Genomic DNA, 27,847 nt, shown 5'->3' on the forward strand with positions numbered 1-27,847 from the left:
GTTGTCGAGAGTTTGGGGTCTAGAGGAGGTCCAGAGAAGCAGAAATCAAGAGTTGATGAAACTCTGTTGCTGCTGATGAAGAACACCAAGAACACGAAGAACGGACTAGCGAGGGAAGTCGTTTATCACCAGTGTCTAAGACGCACATCCGTGGGTCGCAGCGCAGTCTAAATATCAGTAGCACCTGTCTCTTATCGTTCTTTTGTGACGCCTTCTGTGGGTCGTACATTCATTGTTTTACTTATTTTTATCATTTTAATCAACTTTTGAGCAACATACATGTATTTTGAGATTATGATTAATATGAGAAGCTAAATCCCAACACTGGGGCAATGGAGGAAGCCTTATTTCATACCTGGGTAATTATATTCAATTCTTTTCATGACTTTTGCATTAATTTTAATTGAAATTATGATTTAAATTAATTAGTTGTGTTTTGATTTGATGGGTCATGCTTAGCTTAGATGATTTGATGTCCCATGCTTAACATTTACACCTAATATTTTGAGAATCAATCTTGGCAATAAATTAGAGTCGATATATTTAATATATTTTTCGAGCTATTATTGATAAAAGAATTATTATTTGAACCTTAAGAAATGAAATTGGCGGAATCCTAGTCCCAGTACCTCTCTCCCATTGTGACAAATATTGTGTATATATTTTTATTTTTAAATCTTTACAAGTCCGAGCAACGAACCTTTACTACCACTTTCAAAACTATAACAGAATGGCGCCGCCGACGCGGATTTGTGCTTAGGTAGAATTTTTAGGTTTTTATTATTTTATTTGTTCCTTTTTACGTTACTTTTTTTGTCTTTGATTTACAGGTTCGAAGTGGAATACTAAGGACTTGGGAACAAAAAGCTTAAAGCTAAAAGCTAAAAGAGAAGCAAAAAAAAAAGACATAATTTTTTTTTTAGGATTTAATTTTTATTATTTTTTTTGTATATAGCTTTTATTTATTTTTTTAGAATTTATAAATAGGCTTTATTTTTCATAAATTTTGTATTTTTTTGGACTTTTTATTCGGACTTTATTCTGGACAATTGAACTTTATTCTTTTTTTTAACACTACGGAAGGGTATTATTAAAAAAACTAAAAAAAATTATATAAATTGTGTGCAGGGAAGGACGACGATTACTATATCGTCTCGGCCCCTCGGGTTCGTACATGACATAGGAGTCGTGGCCCGAGTCGACTTCAACGGTTCATCCCCCGTCTGGTACGGGAGGTAAGTCCATCGAAACACTCGCGAATCCCCTGTAAGCGAGTTACTGTATTTCTTAAGGTGATTCATTGATTGAGGACGAATTTGGACTGTTTTAAATTCCTAGTAAAGGGCAAGGCCTGGCCAATACAATATAAGGGTTCGGATTTCATCACCGCTCCCTTCTTGCCCGCCTTAGGCAAACGAAACCAAACGCGAACCTAAGCTTTAAAATTTGGAATAGAACGAGATCGATAGGGTAACGAGCTTAATAGGAAACTTGTTCGAAAAATATTGGTTGCTCTTTAAGCACACCTCAAAGTTCATGATGGTTTCTGTGAGTTGAATGCGTGACTGCGCCGCCTTGTGATAGCGGTGAGGCATTGGGTATCAAAGCTCCACTGAGCTTCCCTCGCCTCGATTCAACTTACATTAGCTCGGATTGATTCCAGAGGGGTGTGCTCAAATTGTAACGAATTCCTTTTCGAAGGAATAGAAGCTGGTCTAGAAAACAATCTAAGTGGAGCCATCATGCTTTTTGTTTGCTAGATTCTATAGGTTTGATTTGGTCGAGTCATCCTTGTTTGTGATTGTGTAGAATTCCTTTGCAATTAAGAATGTCGAACTGGTATGATAGAAGCCAATACAATGAGTGTCGACCTGAATTTGAATATGGACATCATCCTTTTTATGACCATGTTGGGAATAGTGGTTGGGAACGCCATCCTTTGGAAGGATATGGGTCATACCCTGGTGAACCCAATTACTATCCACACATGCATCAGTCTTACGAGCAAGAAGATTATAGTACTAGTTCTTCGTCTCTAGAGGATACAATCAAACTATTGAAAACTAGTCCCTATTATGATCCTTCTGTACCTGTTCTTCCTCTAGAAGAGTCTCTCAAACAATTAACTGAGAATACAAATAGGTTTGTGTTAGAAATGAATAAACAAAATGCACCCATGAGTGAACCTTCTATACACGATTACGTCAGGAATTCATGTGAGTCGGCCCAAAATCTTTTGTTAGAGACCCAAAATAGAACTTCTCTAAAAGATCTAAATTTCCAAAATAGTGTTTCCAATTTTACCCTTGATGTAAATAGTGAATATTTTCCTAATTTAGAGGACGAGGTTAGAATAAAAGACACTACTTATTTAGATAAGGTTCAATCATCTTCGTACTATGATGATGAGGATAGTAGTAATGAAGAATCTGAAATATGTAGGCATAGTGATCAGGAGTCTAGGAATCCAATTGAGCTGTATAGTGATTATATTATTTCTAGTTCAAATCCAAATAATTTTTATGATTATTCACCTATTCAAAAGGACGAGGATTTGATTAGGGATACCACCGTTTTAGACGATGTAGTTTTTCCTTTTGATTACGAAGCCGATAGTGGTTTAGAGGAATGGGTTCATTTCGAAAATACTGTTTTAGAGTCTAGCGACTTAGAAACAATAGTCTTGGAAGAATAAGATAGACCCTTAGAGATGAGTAAAGATGCACTACCTGATAATAACTTAGAAGAATCTCTTGAATATTTTAAGGACTCTGAAGATACGGAAATTCAAGAAATAATTAGAGGTCTATCTAGAGACACTGAAAACTCTAAGTTTGGGGGTGATTATCACTTCCCTAGTGCCTTACCTTTAACTCTCAGAAAGTCCCTACACTTAGGACTTGATATCTGTGCCTCGACCATTTTAAAATATTACCTTCATACTCGTTTTCCCGAGCCTAATGATGTCCATGAAGGAGTCCAGTCGTTAGAAACCCATCCTCTGGTTGATGTGGTTTGCCCAGGCTATGATCCCCAGATTGACTTTATTTTCCCACCAAATAGTTTTCTTCCAACTGTGGGAACGTTTATATTCCAAATGTGTCGAATATTAAGTTGTGAGACTAGACCTAAATGCTTTAGGAAATTAGAATCGAAACATTTGCTTAAGAATGACCACTACTCTCACTGTGGTCGATTATGTAAGTCAAACCTGATTGACTTAGAGGATCCTCAGTTATTTAGGTTATTATTATTTTGTGATTCTATGTTCTTATTTGAGTTTTTCCAGACTCTAGGACCTAATAATTTGGATCCAACCTATGAGGAAATGCATCCGAGGAAAATATTTTATTTAGACCCTTTCATAGAACCTGAACCTGAACCACAATTAGATATAAATATCTTAATCAGGAAACTAGATAAGGGCATGTTATCCTTGTTCACTTTCTTGGGTTATTGTAGTTTTCTTTGGTCAACTCTATTTCGTTTTGAAGACCCACAGTTATTTCGACTGTTACTTTATGGTTCGAGTAGACTAATCCTTTTCGATGTCTGGCTGAAGACTTTAAACTTAGCACTTCTTGGGAGGTAACCCAATCTCATGCAACACGGTAATATCTTTCCTTATCTCTTTTGCTTCAAATGGTAACAGTTTCTCCTTGTTCATGCTTTTAATTTCATCTTTAGAACATTGAGGACAATGTTAGATTTAAGTTTGGGGGTATGGGAGAAACTTTTTAGTTGCCGTATGAATAAATAAACTCCAGAGCCTAGAAATTTATGCGTATTTAGGATGGCACTAACCAATCTAAGTGGATGGAAGCATTTTGGTTGTAGGAGTTGAGGAACCAATCTGACTAGATGGAAACATCTATAGAGTCTATTCATAAAAGCACAGAGCTCAGGTGTTAGAAATAACATGATAGTTTCGCCATATCTCGTCGAGTCCTTTTCACTTTCTATTTTCAGCTTTCTTTTATTTCAAGTGATTTGGTGGGGCACACGATTCAAGTTGTTACCACTGCTAGGGTGAATTAGAGTGACTGAGTTACCAAAAAAAAAAAAGACCGGACCAGTTAGACCAATCGGAATAAGTATTAACACTTGGATAGCAATATGCGTGTGTTCTCCATGTTTCCGTCTCCTAAGCAAGCGTGGAATGCAGGACCCGTGGGAACTATCGTGTAATCTGCTGACAAGAAGCATGCGCTTGGATCAAAAAGATCTATTCATGCCGTTAAGTTAAAAAAAAGAAATGGTTATTGTTATGTGTAGTCAACTGCTGGTTCCCTTGTATTTGCCAGTTTGTTGATCTAGATTTAAGTTATTGACCACTGGTTCCCTTGTATATGCCAGTTTGTTAATATTAGTCAGACCGGTATCTCAGTCATTTAGGTTAGGTTCATCTTGGCAGAGGCCTTCAGACAGATATGGGAAACACCGTTCGCTTTTCAACCATCTACATTTTTCTTTTTCCATCTTCTTAATCTTTTCATGTGATTAGTCTGACTCCGAGTATGATGTCCATCGTGAAACTATCTTAGTAGAGCTCTGTCACTTATATGAATTTTAGTATGCTTGAGTGCAAACTCGTGTACATCAATTGGAATTTCGCATCAGGGTTCTTCCTCTTAGAGTCAATAATTGTATGCCAACCAAGGAGGTTCTTTAGTGATTTCCAAGGTTCTGCGTAGATAGCTAGGGTCTGGAGTATTGGTTTTGTGGGTACACCTCTGGTAAACCCTCCGGAGACAACACTCCGCCACTAGGGCCACCTAGGGGTTCAAATGATTTTCCTTTCTAAAATAAATTTGCTCGAGGACTAGCAAATAATAAGTTTGGGGGTATTTGATAGACGCATTTATGTGTCTATTTTTTTCTCAATTTTCTGTATTGTTAGACTCGATTAAGTACTTATTGTGTTATTTTGTGTTCTTGTAGATGTTTTTAGAGAAATAAGCTCTTGCGGCGATATTGGCTCAAAAAGTGGTGTTTTATACCCCAGGATAGAGTACTAAAGGCACCCCAGAAATGCACCGGAAGCGTCCCAGAAATGTGCCCGAATAATCCAGAAAAATTACTAATTCCACCCCAATTGCTAAAGGGACCCCAGGGATGGATTAGGGGGAGGTCACTTTCTTCCCAGAATTTGAAAATAATATTTGGCGGGAAAATTTCTTTATGTACTGGCAGATTTGCCAATCGATTTTTGAAGGTGTTTTAAGGTGATTAAATCGCTGAAACTTAATGGGTATATGTGATACGTATATAAGAAGATATTTTGGTGGTTGGGATCGATCAAATTTGGCCAGATAATCGATTCTCGATTAAAACAGGAAAGAAGAGATATCGGTTAAACCTGGAAAGAAAATTACGTGAAGATGCTGCATGGGTTGTGGAAATTAAGTGCAGATATTCTCCTAGGTTGCGTATCAACATATTGTGGAAATTTTCAAGAAAATTAACGCATGCATAGAAAGAAAATAGGAAATTATTCCCAAGAATAATTTTCCTTTACTGTGAAGATTTTGAGGAATTAATGGAGAGATTTGATGCGCCTAAAATGTATAAATAGTAGCTACATGAGTCCTGGAAGGGTTGTCGAGAGTTTGGGGTCTAGAGGAGGTCCAGAGAAGCAGAAATCAAGAGTTGATGAAACTCTGTTGCTGCTGATGAAGAACACCAAGAACACGAAGAACGGACTAGCGAGGGAAGTCGTTTATCACCAGTGTCTAAGACGCACATCCGTGGGTCGCAGCGCAGTCTAAATATCAGTAGCACCTGTCTCTTATCGTTCTTTTGTGACGCCTTCTGTGGGTCGTACATTCACTGTTTTACTCATTTTTATCATTTTAATCAACTTTTGAGCAACATACATGTATTTTGAGATTATGATTAATATGAGAAGCTAAATCCCAACACTGGGGCAATGGAGGAAGCCTTATTTCATACTTGGGTAATTATATTCAATTCTTTTCATGACTTTTGCATTAATTTTAATTGAAATTATGATTTAAATTAATTAGTTGTGTTTTGATTTGATGGGTCATGCTTAGCTTAGATGATTTGATGTCCCATGCTTAACATTTACACCTAATATTTTGAGAATCAATCTTGGCAATAAATTAGAGTCGATATATTTAATATATTTTTCGAGCTATTATTGATAAAAGAATTATTATTTGAACCTTAAAAATGAAATTGGCGGAATCCTAGTCTCAGTACCTCTCTCCCATTGTGACAAATATTGTGTATATATTTTTATTTTTAAATCTTTACAAGTCCGAGCAACGAACCTTTACTACCACTTTCAAAACTATAACAAGTAGTTAACCAAATGGTTAGCCATGTGAGAACTTTCATATCAACCATATTCTTCTTCACCATAACTAGTTCAAATGACTCAAATGAACTAGTTAGAGAGTTGTTCAATTGTATAAATCTTATATAACTATAAAAGACACAATCGAAGCAAAAACGATTTGGTTCACTCGAGTAGATTCATGAAATTTATAGCCATGGTTTTCAATTTGCATTCTTTAGTTAATATAAATATAAGTTCACAAATAATCGTCTTTAGACATAACCAACTCAAGTACGCGGACTTAAGTTCCCGGAAGGAGTTCACAACTCTTGTTCCGGTTTTCCTGATCAACAAAGTATGCATACTTTGGTTCAAGGAATAAGGACTTATACATATATGTGTTTCCACACAATGCTTATATCCAACAATGGTTATATAATCTAAACTCTCATTTCAATCATTGAAACATTCTTAGAGGACGTTATATAATTATTATTCACAAACCATTTTTCGTCAAAGCCATTTTCAAAGTGATTGAAACATAACATGACTTTTTTCACTAGGTAAATATGAACTTGGCCAAAGCGAAAGCTTACCAACACATATTTCGAGAAATAAATAAGCGAGATAAACTCGGCTCGAAATAGCAAATGTGTATAATCAAAGCCTATATAATAAAACGACTTTTTTCTCAAGATAGGAGATAGAGTAGATAGAATTTTGAGTGATAGATAAGTTCAAGTCTCCACATACCTTTTAGTCGATGAAGTTCCACCAGTTCTTTGAGTAGTTCTTTGTCTTGTATGATGATCGCCATGGAGTTATTGAGCTCAACTACACTTTCTATCCCAGTCCGAGACTTAGCTATAGTAGACTAGAAATCAAGACTTATAGTTTTGATCACTAACATTGACAAACATGCTTGAGATAGCAACTCATGCGAGTTCGACCGAGCAGTGCTCTAACATATTCCATGAGTGCATCCTAGTCCATTGTAAGAACTGACTACTCTACATTGTGATAAAATATCTAGAGTCAATTCAAAATCTCACAATCTTCGTAAATATTAATCAAACCAGAAGCTTAACTTGTTTCAAAATCTCACAAACTTTGTAAATATTAATCATATTTCGTCAATTCAAAATCTCACAAATTTAGTAAGCAGTTAATCAATAGACTCCATAACTTGTTTCTTGTGTTGTTGTAGTTTACAAACACGAATAAACAATAATCCAATTAATAAACAATTTTTAGTAATCTTGATTAGTACATGTTAACACAACTAATTAGCACTTGAAGATTACTAATAATTGATGAGTAAGATAATTCTCTCTTTAGATGTGAAAGGATAATCAAATATCTCTATATGTCATCCTTACCGTTTTATGTGACTGATGCGAATAATTTATGCTTTGTGTTCTTGTATATTTATTCAAAGGAAGCGATTCCAGCGAATGAGTTGTTTAAGCAGCTTGAATGTACCGAAGAAGATCTTACGACTGAGATAGGAACGAAACGGCTTCAGATATACGGGCTAAATAAGCTTGAAGAGAAGGTCGGTTCATTGCCTCCGTTTTTTCTTTTTTTTTGTAATGTTAATCATGTTACCGTTTTTAATTACTTAGTGTAATCATGCATGATAATGTGCATTTCATATAAACAGGAAAGTAAGACATTAAAGTTCTCGGGTTTTATGTGGAATCTATTGTTATGGGTCATGGAATTTGCTGTCGTAATTATAACTGCTCGTCCACCTACTTTTGGGGAAAGGTCCAGATTGGATAGACTTTATATAGGGATAGTTTAGTTGCTCATTAAGGTAATACAAATATGCGTTTGTATGAATTTGGTTTTGGGGCTGTTGGTAACCATTTTTATAATGGATTTGGATTATAAGGCCGTATTCAATTATCCAACCCATAATCTATTATATATGTGTTTGTTGAAATTTAAATAATTTATTTATTTTAATCATAATTGGAAAAACCCATTATAATCATAATAGAAAATAGTTGTTTTTTTAAGATCATCATCATTAAAAAAAAAAAAAAATTAACAAAATTGAATTGATTTTTTTTTTATTTATTTTTCTAAACTAATAAGAGAGGGACAAAAAAAAATGGTGGACTAAAGAACTATAAGATCATCGCTCTTTCCTCTCCTCTTTGCTAACATATCTATAAGATAGTCAATTATTAAAAAAACGACGTCCGTGAAAGTTTATTATAAAATTTATTATATTATTAAATAATTTACCAATTTATGATTATCAATAATCATAAATTTTATCAAACAAGGTCTTTTATGATAATTTTTGGATTAATTATTTTTAATTCTCTCTTTAATCTCGTGCATATAATTTGTGTAGGTCCTTAGGGACGGTTAATGGAGTGTGCGGGATTCATTTATTCTTATACCAAGGGACATTATAAGCATCAAGTTGGGTAACATTTTCCCTGTTGATGACCGACTTCTTCAGGGCGATCTACCGAAGATTTACCAGTCTTCCCGTACTGGAGAATGCTTACATGTTGCGAAGAATCCCTCTAAGGAGGTTTTCTCTGGCTCAACTTGTAAAAAATTTGTTGTTATCGTTACTCAACTCCGCACCTTTTCAGTGAAGGCAACATATTTAATTGACAACACTAAACAAATGGGACATTTCCAAAAACTTTTTTCCTCGATTGGTAACTTCCGCATTTGCTCTTTTTGGGTCAGAATTCTCATAGAACTTATAGGCATGTTTATTCAGAAGTAATTGTAATTGATAATGTCATAGTTTTGTTGATCGGAGGTATCCCCATTGCGATGCCTACTGTCGCTTTAGTTACCAGGGTGAGCAAACACATATCAAGGCCGACTCAACCAAATCAAACCTATTGATTTCTAGCAAACAAAAATCATGATGGCTTCACTTAGATTGTTTCTAAACCAGCTTCTAATCCTTCAAACGAGAATTCGTTACAATTTAAGCAAACCCCTCTGGAATCAATCCGAGTTAACGTAAGTTGAATAGAGGCGAGGGAAGCTCGGTGGAGCTTTGATACCCAAGGCCTCACCGGTATTACAAGGCGGCGCAGTCACGCATTCAACTTACAGAAACCGTTAAGAACTTCGAAGTATGCTTAAAAGAGTAACCAATATTTTTCGAATGAATTTCCTGTTAAGCTCGTTACCCTATCGGTCTTGTTCTAGTCAAAATTTTAGGCTTAGGTTCGCGTAGGTTACGTGTTCCTAAAGCGGGAAAGAAGAGAACGATGATGAAATCTGAACCCTTATCTGGTATGGCCAGGCCTTTCCCTTTACTAGAAAAATAAATGTCCGTATTCAGTTCTCAACATATATGCATACGAAGGAGTCCAGTAACTCGCTGACAGGGGATTCGCGAGTGTTTAGAATCTTACCTCCCGTTCCAGACGGGGGATGAATCGGTTGTAGTCGACTAGGGCCACTGACTCCGATGTCTAGTGTACGAACCCAAGGTGCAGAGACAATATTGTAATTGTCCTCCTTCTCTGCAGACAGTTTATATTTAAAGTACCCTTCCGTAGGGTAATAAAAAAAATAATGTCCCAAAGTCCAAAAGTCCAAAAAAATAAAGAAAAATAATAAACCCTAATACAATTTTTTTTTTTTTTTTAAAATAACATAAACAAACCCTAAACTAAAATTGTCTAAAATAAAATTGTCTTCTTTTCTGTTCTTTTTGCTTTAATCTTTAGCTCCAAGTATTTATGAAATCACCAAACTCCCTGGCTCAATTTTCTTTATGATCCAGAACCTGTAGACACAAGATAAATACCCAAAAACATAAAAAAGGACAAAAATAATAAAACTAAAAAAAATAAAATAAATCTAAAACCCTAAAAACAAGTCCGCGTCGGCGGCGCCAAAATTGATGTGATTTGTAGATAATGGTAAAAGTGGTTCGATTCTCAGACTTGTGAAGGATATTAATTAGACTTAAATTCTAATATTAAAATAGAAAACTCACTAAAAATTATAGAAAACTCAATCAAAGATGATATCAATACTAAAAGAAACACTGAGGCTAAGATTCCACTATTTTCCAAGTTCAAAGTGATTAAACCAATAATTATATTTATGCAATTTTCTTGTTTAATTTGATTCTAAAATGTTGCAACAAGTATATTTTCAAAAGTAATAATTGTAAATACCAAGTATGAAGCATCAAAAGTCTTAAAACTAAGCATACTCCATCAAAATAGATCAGAATCACTCAAATAAAAATCATATTGAATAATAGTTCAAGGCAAATAATCTTATAATTATTGCAAATAAAAAGATAAAATAGAATATACCACTTTTTGTTGGAAAAATAGCTTCCTCTATCGCCTCAGCAATGGGGTTTAGCTCCTCATATTAATCATGATCTCAAAATATGTGTTTGTTGCTCAAAAGATGATCAAAAGAGTGAAAAGTAATAACACAGACTGTTTGCAACAGTGTATTGGTGTTGCAAAACAGCTGTTACAATGGAACTGTTGCTTTGTCGCTGATTTTAAGACCCTAGAATAAGACTGCCCTGAACAGCTTAATGTTCTTCAGCTGTTAAACAACGACACTGTTCTGCGACTGTTTACCGAGCGTCAATGTTCTTCGTGTTCTTCTTCTTCTTCAGCAGCAGCAGAAACAGAGTTTGGTAAAGCTCTGATTTCTTCTTCTCTGGCTCCCCTTAGGTTCCCAAACTCTCGATACCTCTTCTATATGACCCAAGACATCTATTTATATCAAAAATACCGATTAAATCTCTCCCAAATCTTCCAAAATCTCTTTCCTTCTCTTCACGGCCAAGTTGCGGCAATTTCTTGTTTTAGGATTTCTACGCGTTTCTGAGCTTTTCTTTTTATTCTAAACTCTTCCTTAAATAGATACAAATCTCTGGGAAGGTTTACAACGATTTAATCTCTCTAAAATTCCCTAAAACAGGTCACACACGTGACTTTCCATATTTTTTGTTGTGAGAAAAATCCGTCGATTGAGCCCAGTCTAATCGATTTAAACACCCATATCAGATTCCTAGACCCATAAGGAGTCTATCCTATGAAAATCAGAGGTTTAATCGACCTCAAACTCCTTCAAATCACGATTGCCAAAACTGTTCTTAACTGCACTAGTTTCCCGCCAAAATCCTGGTTTTTGAATGTTGAAGATGGTTGCCCCTTATCCAGAGCAGGGGTGCGATTAGCAACTGCCTGGAAATGAGATGCCCCTTAGTAATTAGGTTATCCCTTATCCAAAGTGAGATTCCGAATAGCAAATGTCCTCCGGGTGCTTTCCGACAACTTTTTGAGCCAATTTTTTCCAAAAATGTTTATTGGCCAAAAATACCTACAAATAAATAAAACACCATAATAAGTACAAAAAGGAGCCCTAACAATATATAGAATCGAGACAAATCGGATACAAAAATGTGTCTATCAGAAATCAGTGATATTTTGATGATAAGCAGGTCGCACATATGTCTAAAATAGTTACAACTAACATTTTATTTGCCTTTATGTTTCAGATATACGGTATCTCAATCACAATCGGTATCGTCAATTTATGGTTTATATGTTTGTTTTTTACTTGTTACTTAAATTTGAGTTCGGTTTTATGTTGATCGCTACGATATGGAAGTTTGACTTTTCTACATTAATGGTTTTGGTTATTGTCATCTTAAATGGTATCCTACTCTTGTTTCATTTCCTACTTTACAACATAAATTTTTTTTATTTGTATTTTACAACATAAACTTTAAGAACCTATCCTCATTCGTTATCATAATATATCTCCAGGAACGATCATGACCATCTCAAAGAATAAAGTAAAGTCTTCGCCATCACCTGATAGCTGGAAACTAAAAGATATTTTTGCAACTGGTGTAGTGCTTGGTAGTTATCAGTTATTGATGATAGTATTACTTTTTTGGGAAGAATACAAAACCAATTTCTTTCCGATAAGATTTAATGTTTGCTATCCCTTGGTTGGCGTTCCTATTAATCTGCCTCGTGTACTTCAAAATATTTTTCTCTTGTAAATGTAGGAAACATTCCATGTTAGATCTATTAGTGAACTAAGTCCAACACTCGGTCTCACAGCTGGTCGTATAAAGAACTCTCGAACTCTTGTTAGCCTTTTCTTTCCCGGTCGCTAGCCGGTAACAAGATATTTTCTATCTTGTGTTACTAACCATAAATATACATGTTAGTTTATTTAATGATATTCATATATAGAAAATAACGATTTGCATTAATGTTTTTGTTATATGTTTTTACCAGATTGCAACTTTGATTGATGTATATATTAACTGGAATTATGCTAGGACAGGGCAGTGGTTGGGGATGGGCTGAAGTCATCTAGATTTTAGCATTGTCACATATGTCCCTCTTGAATTTCTTAAATTCTTAACCAGATATATTCTTGTTGGAAAAGCGTAGGATAGATTTCTTGATAACAAGGTACATATTTATTGGTTCCTTGTTGTATATATGTCTTATGAATAGTTTTAATTATGTTTAACTTTAATACTTCCTTCACTACCAAGAAGGATTTAAGAGAGACAAGCCCAATGGGTACATAATTAGAGAACAAATAGAGAACTCCAATCATCTAGCTAAGAGAACCAATTTAGTGACAAGAATAATAAATCTTTGACTATGAGATATGCAGAAATATCTATGTATTGTATATGTTCTTCATCATTTCGTTTTTGTTAATTGAGTTCCATCTTGAAATATATGTCTTCTTTTGTTCTTTCATAGTCAAATAACAATTTTCTGAGTTTTTATTATGTATTGCTTTTCTGCAAGCTTAGAACCATGCACGCGTTAAAAGGACATGTTGAATTGGTGATGTTCGGACAATTATTGGGGACGAGGCAATATTGTGATGTGAATGACTTTCTTAACAGCTATACTGTGTAACAAAAAGCCCTTGTTTGAAGAGATACATGCACGTGCAATTTTTTGTAGTTGCTAGTTTTTAGATAGTAGTTGTAATGGTAAATTGTTATCATTGCTTTTTGTTATCTTGTTTTTCCAACTTTTTTGGATTATCAATTTTTTTTATTTTTTTTTATTCTCTAAATTTCTACCCTCTCTTAAGTCCTAACTAAAGTAGGTTTTTCGTCAAATTATTATGCAAACAACGAAGCATCAAATGTTAACATCTTTGAATACATTATAAGGTTATAAATAAATAAATCAAACTATTCATAATTACTTGACCGGTATAAGATTGCGAACTAAACGATCAAAAATATAAGCCTCGCAGTTAATGGCACAAACAAATTCCTGCACATCAGATTGCGAAGAACTTCTTACCAAAGTTGGTCTACACAAAAGATTAAACTCTTTGATGTCACTATTATGTGGACATTGTGGTTGAACAAGAAGATTGTCACCGAAGTGAAAGACAATTATTGGCGGACATAATAAGCAAGAAATATACAAATATAGTGAGCATTTCTAGCAGTTGTAAGTGCCCTGAAGTTCTGTCGAAAATAATCAAACTTGTAAACAACATATGTTAATGTGTTTTTTTAGAGAATCATCTGGCAGTGAGAAAACACCAAAATTGAAAATTATTCTAAACTTATATTCCATGAGCGCATCCTAGTCTAGTGTAAGAAAATTCTTTAGGAATATAAGCCGAACTAGAGCCCGGCTTACCCTGACTCAAACCTCCCTCAGAAGTCAGAAGCCCACACAAGTTATTTTTAGAAAGCATATTTGTATTTTAAGAAAAATTTAAACCTAATATAATATGAAGGCAAGTAAAAATCTAGTCAAACCCATCCCTTAAATTTTCTTTAATTTTTCATGTGTTTAGAAACGCATGTATGCTTCGAGTTGGAAAGAAGGCAGAAAAATACACGTGTTCGTCATCAGAAGGTTAACCAATTCTATTGACAGTGGTTGTCATGACTGATCATCTGAGATATATGTACTATTTTTTAGAACAGAGCCCGTGCTTATTTCCAATTCTAACGAATTATTCACGAATTTAAGGAATTAATGTGCTAATTTGCACTATAATTTATTTATTTTTTTTAAATCGTTTTACTGTAAATTTTTTGATTTGTTTGACCTGTTGGCCTGGCTGGTGGTGGTGCTATATTGGCTTGGATGGCGGTGGTGCTATATTGGCTTGGATGGCGGTGTAGGTCAATTTTTTTTTTTTTTTGGAAAAAATCTAACTTTCATTCATACTTGAAATATATTACAGTAACCTTCGAAATAAAAACTTGATCACATCAGGTGGAGTGTACCACCATTGCATGGTACTAACATAAGACCTAGCAGACTTAGCAAGCGTATCGGCTGCTTTATTTTGCACTCGACCAACATATTGAACATATACATTAGACAAACTATCTAACAGACTATGACAAGTTAACAACAAAGACCTGTCAATCCACGACACACTATTTATAGAACTATACAAAGCATCAACTAGTTTTTTACAATCAGACTTGATGAGAACATTAGATAACTGATGAGATGATAACCATTGCAGAGCTTTGTGTAAAGCCATCATTTCCCCATGTATTACATTCCTTGCCCAGAGTGGTGATGCTGAAGCTGTCACAAAAGAGGCAAATGGAGTGGTAAGAACAAATGCAGAACCTGCACTATGAGAGTTAGGTAAAACGGGAGCATCAACATTCAAATAAAAGCCATTAGTTGTCGGAACAACAAGAGTAGACTGAACTGCAGGAGTAGTAGTCCGAACATTCGAAGTAACTTGCGAACTAATGTGATGTAAACTGCAGAACTCCTTAATTTTGTGAATAACATATTAGGGGGATTGGGCAGTGTGATCAAAAGCTAGCGTGCAGCGCGCCTTCCAAATATGCCACAGAATAACCACAATAAGATGAATTCGTTGACAATCTCTGAAGTTAAAAGTGTTGGCAGAATCACTCCATCCTTGCAACCATACATTGACAGAGTGCTCAGATGTAATCGTCGAATAACAATCAGGAAAAAAATGAGACCATATAGCAACTGCAAAGTGGGATTGCAAAAGTAGATGGGTAGACGTTTCCACTTGAGAATCACAAAAGTAACAAGAAGTATGATGAAGATGCAAATGCTGGGCAGACATGAAGAACTGGAAGAATTTGATGAGCTAGCTTCCATATAAACAACTGACATTTGTAAGGGACTTCTAAATGCCAAATACTCAACAAAATTTTTTCAGTATACATAGTAGTTGGAGGTGGAGATAGGCAGTGTAATATAGCTCGATATGTCGACTTCAGAGAGAACTCACCACTATTTGTAAGTGACCAACGTATAGTATCTTGAGTAGCGGGTGATAAATGGATAGAAGAAATTGCATGTACTTGAGTTGGAGAGAAGTACTGCTGAAGAGTTGAAATATCCCAAGATAGCAATTCATTATTTGTAAACATATTAACCGGAATATCAGGTGGAGGAGGACTAGTAGAGCATGGAATCCAGTTATCAGTAAAAGAATTAATTTTTGTACCATCACCAACTTCCCATACATGGAACTGTTTCACCCATTTTAAGACGCGTTGAATACTCTGCCATACCCAAGAACCCGTTGACCTTCGAATGCTATGAAGAGGATTGCACTTGTAAAAATATTTGGCAGCAAGCACTTGAACCCACTTAGCATCAGGACTAGTGATCATACGCCAAGCTAATTTTGTAAGAAAAGCTTCATTATTAGCCCTTAGGTTCTTAAACCCCAAACCACCATCATGTTTCGGATAACTAACAGATGACCAAGACTTTAAATAAATCCCTCTTGGATGTTGCTTCTTCCACCAATATTGCCTCTGGACATAATCCATTTGTTTCAAAGTAGAGTCTGGTAAATGAAGACAAGCAATTTGGTATTGTCCCATAGTATTCAGAACTGACTGAATTTGAGTAGTACGACCAGCCTGATTGATAAGCTTTCCCTGCCAAGTAGGAAGTCTTGATTTCATCTTTGAGACAATACCTTGAAAACATTGAGTTTTATTCTTAGAAATAAAGAGGATAATACCCAAGTACTTCTCATGAAGAGGCATAGGGTTCATGTTCAACATAGAACAGATATCCAGTCTGGCAACGAGACTTAGATGAGAGCTGAAGTGAACACTGGACTTATGAAAATTAACAAGCTGACCCGAAGCAGCACAAAATTGATTAATAACATGAAGGAGATTGGTGATGGAAGGACCTGAAGCTCGAGAAAACAAGATACAGCAAAAAATAAATGAGATATCGGGGGAGCATGCACAGCTGGTTTTACTGGAATAATGAGGTTCTCAGAAACTGCATTCGAAATGATACGACTAAAGCCTTCCTTACATAAGATGAACAAATATGGGGAGATAGGATCACCTTGACGAAGTCCTCGGGAAGGAGAAAAACTTTTTGTTGGTGAACCATTAAGCATCAACGAAATCGTGGAGGAACTAATACATTGGTGAATAAGAGAGCACCATTTATCATTAAATCCCAAATGTTGCATGATTTGAAGAAGAAAATTCCATTCCATACGATCAAATGCTTTGGCCATATCAAGTTTAATAGCAATAACCCCTGGAAAAACTCTAGTTCGTTTCATATAATCAAACATTTCGTGTGCAATGATAGTATTATCCATGATGTTCCGACCTGGAACGTAAGCTGCTTGCCAGGGTGAAACTAGTTTTGAAAGTAAAGGTTTCAATCTAAGTGCCATTAATTTAGATATGATTTTATATGTGATGTTACATAAGCTGATAGGACAAAAGTCTGATGGAGTATGAGCACAATTATGTTTGGGTATTAATGTTTGATAAGTAAAGTTGAGGTGAGGTAATAAAGTACCTGTCATAACGAATTCTTGAACCATTGAAACAATATCTGCGCGCACTATATCCCAGCAGTTTTTATAAAAATCCGCTTGATACCCATCCGGACCAGGAGCATCCCATGATGGAGTCCAGCGATGTATACGGAATAAATAACCACCAAGTGACCAGGGAACGTTCTTGAGGATTTCTAGTAACTCATCTTTAGAATTAAATCTTACTTGAAAGATATTTGGAGCTGGAGTACGAAATTGAATGTCTGTATACTGAGACCAAACCGGAGGATCATGAGAAAGATTACAGTAAAGAAGCAGATGAAGAACTAATAACCCTCTCCAGTAGTAATTTATATGATACGTGTGTCTATGCAAGAAAATCGAGGATATCTTGTACCAAAAACACCCACTGAATGCATAAAGGGATAAGCAGGAGAATAAATTTGTTGACCAACAGGATAAGCCATACAGGTTAATTGGGGAAACAGGACAAACGTCTCTGGAGCAATTTGCAAACGCATACAACAACAACAGGGCAGGAAGGACATATTTTTAAAGGAAATCTGCTCATTGAAACAATAAAAAGACGAGAAAATGGATAAGAACAAAGACGAAAACCGGAAGACAACAACGAATTAAGGATAGCAATTAAGAAGCATGCTTAAAAGGCAAGAAGAAAAAGACAAAGTTTGAAGTTAGGGCAACAGTAGACATAAAATTAGAGAAAGACAAAGTAAAAATCACCGTAAGAGAACAGACTACGAGAAGATTAGTATGAAGTTCAGGTAAGAAAACTGATTAGAAACATGAATTGAAGGAAGAAATCAGAAAGATAACACCTTGACTTGAGGTTGACCAACATTGACTATCGCCTGCCTTGAAAGCCTAAGTTCATCGGTGCCTGCGGTGTAGGTCACATTAAGTCGGCAAAAGATCACTCTTCCTTCCCAGCGAAACATTATGGGAAATTGGCCTCTCTGATTAGGACTCTTAAGTCCCGAGAGTACTTTCAAAATTCTGATTTCTCATTTCTTAGGTTTTGATCTCCATTTAGCTAATCTAATAGGGTTTCATTGATAAGAGAATGGAGGAAGAAGAACCTGGGAAGAAAAAACCAAGTGTAGTACTAGTAATTGATGTTGAAAATGGATTCGATTTAGAGAAATCCGTATGTAGCCATGGATTATTCATGATGCCACCAAATGTATGGAACCCAGAAACAAAATCACTTGAACGCCCTTTACGTCTACTCTCTGATCCTTCAACTTCACTCACTGTTCACATTTCCTCCTCCCACTCTTCATGTCTCCATGTCCATGTTTTAGATACACTTACTCTCTCTAAGCAAGATGAGCAACATTTGCTCTCTCAGGTATCAAGAATGTTGAGGTTGTCAGAGAATGAAGAAATCAATATAAGGGAGTTTCAGAAAATGCATTTAGAAGCTAAAATGAGAGGATTTGGTAGAGTTTTTAGGTCACCAAGTTTGTTCGAAGATATGGTTAAGTGCATTCTGCTCTGCAATTGTCAGTAAGTGAAATGTGCAAAACCCTTTTATTTATTTTTGTTGAATTGTTGTGCAATATGATTTTCATAAGTTGCAATGTCAGTAACTGTTTTTTGTTAAATTTCTGTGCAATGTGATTGTTGTCATAAGTAGCAATGTGTATGTTTAGGTGGCCGAGAACTTTGGCGATGGCTCGAGCACTGTGTGAGCTCCAGTTGAAGCTAAAGCCGCAAGTGGTTGCAGAAGCTGCAAGTTCAAAAGCTTCAGCTGAACATTTCCTACCAAAGACACCCAATGTCAGAGAGAAAAAGAGGAAACATGTAATGACTGAAACTGGTCACACAGATTTAGAAAACAATTCATCCACGGGTGAGGTAGAATTAGATGAGAAAATCTACGAAGAAGAACGAGATGGTTCTCATGAGTATTGCAACCCCTGTGAGACAATGAAAGAAAGCAGAATTGAAGGTTTCAAATGTGGAATAGGAGACTTTCCCAGTGCAGCTGAATTGGCAAATCTTGATGATCAATTTTTGGCGAAGCAATGCGGACTTGGATATAGAGCTGCACGGATGGTGAAACTTGCTCAGAGTATTGTAGAAGGAAAGCTTCAACTAGAAAAACTTGAAGAAGAAATAGTTTCAGCTGGAGCTGTTCCTTCTGTCTTTGATAAGTTGGCATCCCAGTTGTCAAAGATCTATGGATTTGGGAATTTTACGTGTGCTAATGTGCTCATGTGTATGGGATTTTATCAGGTGATTCCGACTGATAGTGAAACAATTAGGCACTTGAAAAAGGTTAGTTATTTGTTTGAGCATTTCATGGTTTTTTCTGGAGAAATGTAGCGTAATCGCCTTGGCGCTATATGGTTGCAATTGCAGGTCCATCGGATAAGCTGCACAAACCGAACTGTTCAAAGTGCGGTTGAGAAGGTTTATGACAAGTACAAGCCTTTCCAATTCTTGGCGTACTGGTAAGTAAAAATTGGTGGGTTCTTTGCTCTCATTCTAAATCTGAAGCTTCACCAGACTTGAATTAACTTCATTGCTGGGATGTGTTTATGCAGGTCAGAGGTATGGCACTTTTATGAGGAAACTTTTGGGAAGACAAGTGAAATGCCTCACTCAGATTATCAGCTTATTACTGCACATAACATGAGAGCTAACAAAAAGAAAAATGGTAAAGGCGCCAAAAATAGAATGTAGCATGATGCGATCAGATATGGAAAATATTCAATGGACAGGAGAAAATGTCAGATTTTTGTATTCCGTATTTTTTGCTGTTAAAACTTAAAGCAAAGTTCCATCTTGAATGAGCATTTTGAGTTTCCATTTCATCGTATACTTTACACTTTCATAGGGTTATTTACTGATTTATGAGTCATGACTAGGAGCATTCTTAATCTTTTTCTTTCTATATGCTATCCAACACATCTTACTCTCTTGTCAAACTGAACACAGTATACTCAGTCGGATTGAATTTCAAGCTTCCAACAAAGGTTTGGAGCAGGAATCAACGACAAGATTGCCGTTGCCTATTTATAACGAGGGTTCTTGCTTATGTTCCCTTTGATCTCCTACTTGTGCAAAAGTCATGTAGGCACTAAATGGCTGTGCAGGTTTGTCTTTTTTCCCTTATTGTAGATGTAATTTGATAGAATTTTATTTTAGTTTGAAACACTGAATGTTATAGTTTAATCCTCTAACTATCATAGAAGAAAGGAAGAAAGAACATACAAAAGCTCTATAAGAATGTTGATTGACAACTTAATAAATTCATACAGAAAATAATCCTCTAAGGCTCTAACTAACAAGTGATTCGGTCTGGTCACTCTCGCAACTGCAGCAACCTAAGAGTTTCTCTTCTTCGTCGTCGTATGTTAAGTCTTTTTTCCCCAATCTACCATTTGATGACACAAACATTAGTTTTTGAGCCCTTTCAACAGCAGCATTGCCTGATTTACTGTTCCCGCAAAGCAAATTGAAGTATGTATGGTTCATTTTCACACTCCCTGTTGTTGCCTGAAGAAAGATTAACCGCACTGCCACTTTTTTCAACACCTGGAATTCAGTCAGATGAGTCTCCCAAACCAATCTACTTCCACATGGATTCACTACTTTCATCTTTCCGGTGACTGGATCTCTCTCTTTTGCTTGAACTGCTTGTGCATATACTGGGTCTAACCCTTTCGTCCTCCATTTCATCAATTCCATTAAAGCAATATGTTTCTCTTCTTCATTCTGTGTCAACCTTGTTATTATTTTTACTACATCTTTTTCTTGCTGGGAACTAAGGTACTTAAAAGGTGGTAGGTACCTGCCGCAATTGTCTTCAATCAAATAAAGAGGATCCAGAATATAGCTCGCTGCCCAAGCTTGATGGTAGTTTTTTGAAAGTTGAATATTCACCAACTCCATCACTGTTGTTTCTTCAATTGAGAAACTGTTACACCATATTTTGATTCTACTCTTCAGTTCTTCCCATAGTGGAAGACATTGTCCTAAACATGGCTTGTCTTCTTCGATCTCCTCCATTAATGTTCCCATCAGCTTAATTAGGCAAACTACACATTCTAAATCCCTCCAGAATTTTGGATCTCTGATTGCAACATGTAATTCCTCATCTAGTGGATCAGTAGAGATTATTTGAGCTGCTGCTTCTTTCAGTGTGCATGACATGCGGGCGACATTCTTGATGGAAGATATGGCGGCAGAGTTTTGGTCATGGGTAAAGGTTAGTTGAGGATTGAGACAGATAATATTGTTACTAGATTTTTTCTGGGGGTTGAAAATATGAACCAGTTTGTGACAAAGAGATGCTGTTTGTATACAGATGGGAAGACATTTGAAGAAATCATTAAGAAGGTTTTGCAATGCTTTTGCTTGGCACTTGGTATTCACCATCCAGTGATACTGTAACTCTAACTCCAGCAGTGCATTGTTATTGACATTGCCGACATCTGCAACAACTCCAGCACACCGGAAAATGTCACCGTTCGAAACTTCATTAATAATGGAGCTCAGTAATTCTTTAACGTCCGTCGAGTTAGGTGTGCTGGTGGTACCGAGGAATAACATCTTGTGAAATAGACTGTTTTTGTTGGGAAGGTTCAAGGTAACATTCACAAAAGCTTCACTCTGAGCGCAGGTCTTCTGATCTTCATTTTTCCAGCCATTGGTTGACATCTGAAAGAACAGTGCATCATGAAGTTTATCCTCAAACTCGAACTTAGCCTCCACATACTTGTAGTCAAGTTTTCTCCCCAAGATAGAATCCTTGTTTACTTGTGGTAGTCCAACTTGATGAAGGAAAGCTTGAAACTTAGGGTGGTTGAGGGTTGAGAGAGAAACATAACCACAGGACACGTAAAACCATTCTGCAAGCAGATCCAAAGCTGTATCTATTTGTGTTTGAGTCAATTGTGGCCTGCTGATGTGTGGGTTAAGAATAATCGGCTTTACTGCTGAGCAAGGGGCAGAAATCATAGCAACTGATGGCAACAAACGGTTGTTTTTTCTGAACATGGGAGTAACCCCATTCTGGAACTCCGGGCAGGTGCCACGTTTAAGATGCTCAGATGCAGTTCTAGACGGATTTGAAGCAGAGAACAGGCCTCTGCAGAGGCTACACTTAAGTTTAAGGGATTTAGCTGTGCCAGTATCTTGGTTTCGGAAGAGGATTGGCTCCAAATGTGACCAGTACCATGCGCCTTTCCCTCTGATGGCCCTTGTCCTGATCATTACAAGTCCATTGAACCTCTTGTGTAAATTCCTCGAGAACATATCATCTTCTTGAGCTTGGCATAGTGCTGCCATTTTGCGAGCAGCTGCTCTCTTAACTGACCTACCTTGGATATCCCCACCACACGGTAACTAACAGCACTGTCTAAAACTGGAAGGAAGTTTTTTCTTTCTTTGCTGGCTGTCTTAGGTACCTTACTAACCTCAGCAGATATTGGGTAATGGTGAGAAGAATTTCTTTTAGAAATGAGTTAATAATGCTTAACCTTTCCGTCGGTAGAGGAGGTACTGAGTGGATCAAGGAAAAGAAAGGTTGTTATGATGTTTGACACTGATAGGAAGTGGTTAACAGCTTTGGTTATTAACAAGGGAGTAAAACAACAGTGTGAAGGATGATTATGGTGGGGCTGGCGAATGCGACTAAGGAGATCCAATTAGTTGGTCACTTTTTTCCTGTTCCATCTCTCTGCTAGCTCTTCCTGTAAGTACGTATAGTAACATGAAGGATATCTCGTCAAGACGGTCAGAACAACGTGCATGTATATCCCAACCGACAAAGGATCAGGTATGCTATTGCTAACTAGCCGTATATCTGTAGTTATTCGCAGTTACTGTTGATCTTTTCATCTGTAAGATTATGATTTAAGCTATTGCTGTTAATTATCATGCCTATAATATCCTACTTTAGACTTTGATGATCAATTGATGGGTCCTTGATGCTTTTTTGTTTTGGCATTTTTATATGAAAAGCAGGTTTGCTTTTCTTTTTGCTTTAGTTTTCAGCAAGCATTTTTCTTGTGTAAATCTGATTCATTTAATCTTTACACTGTTGGTAGTTTTAATTTGTAAATCTGGGTACTTGATTCATTTAATCTTTACACTGTTAGTGACTAATTATTCAGAATTTCTCAAGGGGTTGAACAAAACAAAAAACAACAGTAAGAAACTTCAACATTATCTACCTACTATAACAAAAACAGTAATGGGGTATCTTTATTTTCAAGTAGGTGAGTGCATTTCCTGATCAAGGACTAAAACAATTGGTATTAACTATGAGAATGAGACAGGCTTACAACTTACAAGATCAGTGGTGTCCAGGCCATTTTAACTAAAAATGAAGGCCTTTCCATTTCTTGATGATGATCCTCCATTCGGATTTTGACACTAGTAGTAGTTTTTTTTTTTTTTTTTTTGAATTGATGCAAGAGTGGTGGTCATGTATGGGTCTGCAGTGTAAATTGTAAAGAAAGAAAGAAAAGAGGAAAGCAAGTGAATTCAGACTGTACATGGTATATTCAGTAGAGTGAAAGACATGATGAACAAGAATCTGTACAGATTAGATCAAGGGCACCTTAACTTTGAAATGGGCAAGTATATATACCAAAATTAAAAAAACTAAGAACATTATGAGGACAATTTAAGATTGGGAAGGACATTTTAGTCCAACTTGTAAGCCCAGCCATGCTTCTTTAAAAACACTTGAACAGCCTCCTTGATGGCTAGGTTTGGAATCAGCTGGCGCTGGTCAAGTGTCTCCCTGGTAATTGGATCAAACTTCCCCACCTGATTGTCAGACAAGTTTGGAAGACACCGTTAAGAAAATATGAAAATTGAGTCAGCCTTCTAAGAATGAAAAGACTGCATCTTAATCAGGAGATCACCTTTTGGAGATGGTCGAGCAGTACTTTCCTCTCATATGTAACCCCACTTGGAGTGATAACAGGATCACGAAAGATGTCAAGCGTAATTTGACAGCATAGGTAATCCGGAACCTGTACACTTATATTAGTTACTAACAGAAGAAAATAAGATAAAGAATCCATGAAAACCAAAAACAAGAAGCCATTGAAGGGCTCACCTCAAAGGGAGTGTCATCCTCTGCAGCTTTCTTGAATACTTGATCTAAAAGATGCAGATTTTCTGAGTGGGTGTTCTGAGCTTCTTCTGTGATAACATCACCTTGAGAAGCATCAAGAAGATATTGCTCTTCAAGAGCATTCTCGCATTTTTCTCTGGACCATGACGCAGTTGACGACAATTGTTAAGAAAAAACTGAGCCCACCAATCAATCATGTGCACGAAATGAACTTTGAAGATTTGGTACATGTTAAATTAGTGTTCTTGCAATATTAAAGAGAAACGTACTTTAAGTTTTGCTGCCTCCACGATCGTTGGCTGGATGCATGTTCCCACTCTAGGTATTTTGCCTTGGCAAGCTCTTGCCAGATCTCTTCCACCATATAACCTGTAGGGTTTGCACCTCTTCCAAGATCCAATGCCTACAACAAGGATTAAACACTTCAGTTCAGAAAATATGTAAATAAGTAGAACCTTCTACACTGCCCGTTAAAGATTTAATTAATACATGTATAAACATGTATGACAAAGGCACTCTAATCCTTGAAGAGTCCAGCTAGTCTTTTTCCCTCTCCATCCTCCAATCTAATGGAAAGAAACCCTCCTTTTATACAGGAAGAGCTGCAGACCATTTCATAGACAAGAAACCCTTCAAGAATAGCTCATACAGCTCCAAATTCGCAAGGCTCTTAATATGGTTCCATAAATCCAGGTAAATATTCAAAAAACCATTTTTGAATATCTAGTGGGTGGAGGTGGATTTAGACAAGTCATGTGCGCTATGTTGTTTATGGTGTGAGCCGAGACAAAGCAAGGTGCCTAATGCATTAACGCCTACGTGCCCACTTAGAATCACTAGAGAAGAGGTACAGAATAACAGGGGAAGAAAGAATAAGAGCCACAAAATAACCAGATTAGAGAAAGATCATACATGAGAACAGAATGATGGATCTGAGTAAAAAAGTAAATAAACGAAAAAGAATTGAAACAACAATTTGCTGTTGAGCTATTGAGAGAGCCATAAGTATGAAAACGACTAGCTCAGCTTTGTGTGTCAGCTCCAAGCACAAGGACATAAGCAAAACAATTATTGCAAAAAGGAAGCAAGCATATGTAAAATATCAAATAAATAGAATCAGTTGTAGAACCTTCTCAAGTTGTTGGACTCCTTCAGCATATTCTTCCCTTTGCAGTAATGCAAGACCTAAAATATAATGTGCCTGTCATATATCAAAGGCCGAAAATATAATTACAATTGCGAATATTGAATCATATTACTAGAAAAACAGACATTAGACATGCTCTCCACGAAAAAAGTAAACACACCAGCTAGTCCAAAAAGAAATATATAAATAACATAGTCAAGGATGTATCACCTAGAAATAGCTACAGATTTCTCATGATCTTTTCCTGTTATGTTTGAAATAAAAGAGTCTTTCAAACAAATGATTCAATCTTGTATAAACCATCTAGTGGAAAGTTATCATTCATCACAGAGGTCGATAAGTAAGTACATTGTGTTGGTGGTATGTGAGATGAAGTGAATGCATATCATCCATTAACACCATGAGGACACAGAAACAGGAACTTAGGTGTTAAATGTCAGATTGGCTTCAGACCAAGTTCGGCTCTAGAGAACTGCTCCAGAATATAGATGAACAGAACAGCATCGACTTTGGTGACTGTCATTGAAGACATTCTATCGCAAGTACAAATTCAACTGGCAGTATAACAGAAAAATTGGCTATACCGCTTGCATTAACTGTAAACAGACTACAGACAGGATGACTCTTGAGCTTCATGGAAGACAAATTTGAGATAATCATGACATTGCATTCCAAGTAAATCCGAAAATTAATAATGCAACCGAAACTCCATGATAAACTCAAACCATACTGTTTGCAGTCTATACTTGAAATTTGTCATTCCTTCCATAAACTCTGAAGCAACCAACTAGTACCTATCTTTCCCTAAGCTGTCCAAACGCTTCACAGCCTTTCAAACATTATCCCCCCAGGGCCCCAGCTTAGTTTATCTTAATAATTCAAGGTTGAAACGAAAGGAAGAAACAAGTATTTGAAGGACAAGTTCAGCTTTTCTCAGAAGATGAAAATGATGCACTGAATTTTAGCTTTTTTCAAATGCTAGTCTTCCTTTGGCTTCAACCTTCAATGATCATTGAATTTAATTTCTGAACCCAACACAACACTGACTCACATGCCATGTTTAATTTGAGAACGATATTAACCGAATAATTTCCTTAAATCAATAATATTAGGTATAGAAGAAAGCAAAATATTCTAGCAATTGATGAATTATTTCATATCATTTTTCACCAGTCTTTTAGTTGCCATTAACCATACACATCGATCCCCAAACTATTAAAATTGTGGTTGTATGATTAAGCCTTACAAAAGAAACCCACAGGTTGCATCTAAGGACAAATTAAAACTAAAAAATCATCTGACATACCTAATAAAACAGAAGCGAAAATTGAAGAGATTGATCAAACGGACCTTTGTTGAATTACTGTCTAGGTCAAGAGCTTTTCTACAATCCTCTTCTGCTCTTTCCCACTCTCTAATCAAACAAAACCCCAATTAACAACAATACATCAGAAACAACCTTCAAACCATAACAAAAATGATAGAAATGAAAAAAAGACCAATTCCACTTACTCTCGTTTCCGATGACAAAGTGCACGATTGGTCCAATATACAGGAACATCAGGGCAAAGGGTAATCGCCTTTCAACAACAAAAACCCAATATTCAACAAAAGAAGGAAAAAAAAATGAAATGGAAAAAAGAAACCCTAGTAGAAATACCTGAGTATAAGCTTCAATAGCAGCAGCAAAACGTTCTTTACTGAATTTAAAATTCCCATCTTTTTTACAGAGTTCAGCTTGTTCAGATGCTGATATCGTTGTTGTACCCCCATTATTATTCATAATTTGGGGGGAAATCACCACCTCTTCGTCCTCCACTCCTTCTTTGTCAGTCTTCTTTGATTTCTTAGTATTACTAATACAATTCACAAAACAGAGATTCAATTTTGAAAGAAAAAAAAAAACCTAATTTTCTTTTCAAAAATGGAAGTCAGTGAAAATGAAGAAGAAGAAGAAACGTTTCTTACCAGCGCCAACAGAGCATGCTCGTTCGTCTAATCCTTTGAGTTTGTCTTGAGATTTGGAATATCTTTTTATTATATATATGCAGAAGAAGACAAGACTTAAGACAACCTTTCTCTGGTATCTTCTCAAAGTCTTTGTGGGGACTTCGCCCCAAGCGTCCAAGAAGCTGCAGGTATCAAGCAGTAGCCTGGAAAGAGCGGCCAATTCAGCTGTGAGCAAGTCTTTGGATTCCCATATGTCAGCTTTGGATAGGTCCAGTGACCTTGTCTATGAGTTGGTCTTGCTGCGAGGTAGAGACTAGATGCGGAGGAGTTTGGAGTTCATTTTGGAGTGTCATAAAACTTGGCAATCAAGGCGAGAGTTTGACTTCTGAAAGTCGAAAAGTCATGAATCTATTTGGAAATATCATTTCCGAACGACTTATGAAATTAGAAAAATCAATTTTTTGTGTAGCAAAATAATTTTGTTTCTGACTTTTGTTTCTAA

At 36.3% G+C, this 27,847-nt stretch overlaps 3 protein-coding genes across 4 annotated transcripts; 1 reads left to right on the forward strand and 2 right to left on the reverse strand.

Annotated features, from left to right (window-relative positions):
* Nucleotides 1–17,254: 17,254 nt before the first annotated feature.
* Nucleotides 17,255–20,261, forward strand: LOC113355549. Of its 2 annotated transcripts, none has more exons than XM_026598432.1 (5): nucleotides 17,255–18,655; nucleotides 18,802–19,429; nucleotides 19,514–19,605; nucleotides 19,699–19,811; nucleotides 20,093–20,261. In XM_026598432.1, exons 1-5 carry the CDS (start codon nucleotides 18,210–18,212, stop codon nucleotides 20,236–20,238), a joined length of 1,425 nt encoding a protein of 474 aa, XP_026454217.1. In that variant the 5' UTR covers nucleotides 17,255–18,209; the 3' UTR covers nucleotides 20,239–20,261. The 2 variants fall into 2 exon arrangements, with proteins under 2 accessions (XP_026454217.1, XP_026454218.1); XM_026598433.1 differs by having other exon boundaries at nucleotides 18,802–19,387.
* Nucleotides 20,262–20,281: 20 nt separating this feature from the next.
* On the reverse strand, nucleotides 20,282–23,092 carry LOC113355548. Its single transcript, XM_026598431.1, has one exon. It carries the CDS (start codon nucleotides 22,445–22,447, stop codon nucleotides 20,435–20,437), a length of 2,013 nt encoding a protein of 670 aa, XP_026454216.1. The 5' UTR covers nucleotides 22,448–23,092; the 3' UTR covers nucleotides 20,282–20,434.
* A 542-nt stretch (nucleotides 23,093–23,634) lies between these two features.
* On the reverse strand, nucleotides 23,635–27,506 carry LOC113355550 (E3 ubiquitin-protein ligase CHIP-like). Its single transcript, XM_026598434.1, has 9 exons — nucleotides 27,364–27,506; nucleotides 27,056–27,251; nucleotides 26,908–26,975; nucleotides 26,746–26,809; nucleotides 25,378–25,449; nucleotides 24,518–24,651; nucleotides 24,231–24,384; nucleotides 24,034–24,144; nucleotides 23,635–23,935 (listed from the first exon to the last, which is right to left on the reverse strand). Exons 1-9 carry the CDS (start codon nucleotides 27,378–27,380, stop codon nucleotides 23,810–23,812), a joined length of 942 nt encoding a protein of 313 aa, XP_026454219.1. The 5' UTR covers nucleotides 27,381–27,506; the 3' UTR covers nucleotides 23,635–23,809.
* Between the last annotated feature and the right edge of the window lie 341 nt (nucleotides 27,507–27,847).

This window comes from Papaver somniferum, chromosome 3, assembly GCF_003573695.1.
Source record: "Papaver somniferum cultivar HN1 chromosome 3, ASM357369v1, whole genome shotgun sequence".
Taxonomy (NCBI): domain Eukaryota; kingdom Viridiplantae; phylum Streptophyta; class Magnoliopsida; order Ranunculales; family Papaveraceae; genus Papaver; species Papaver somniferum.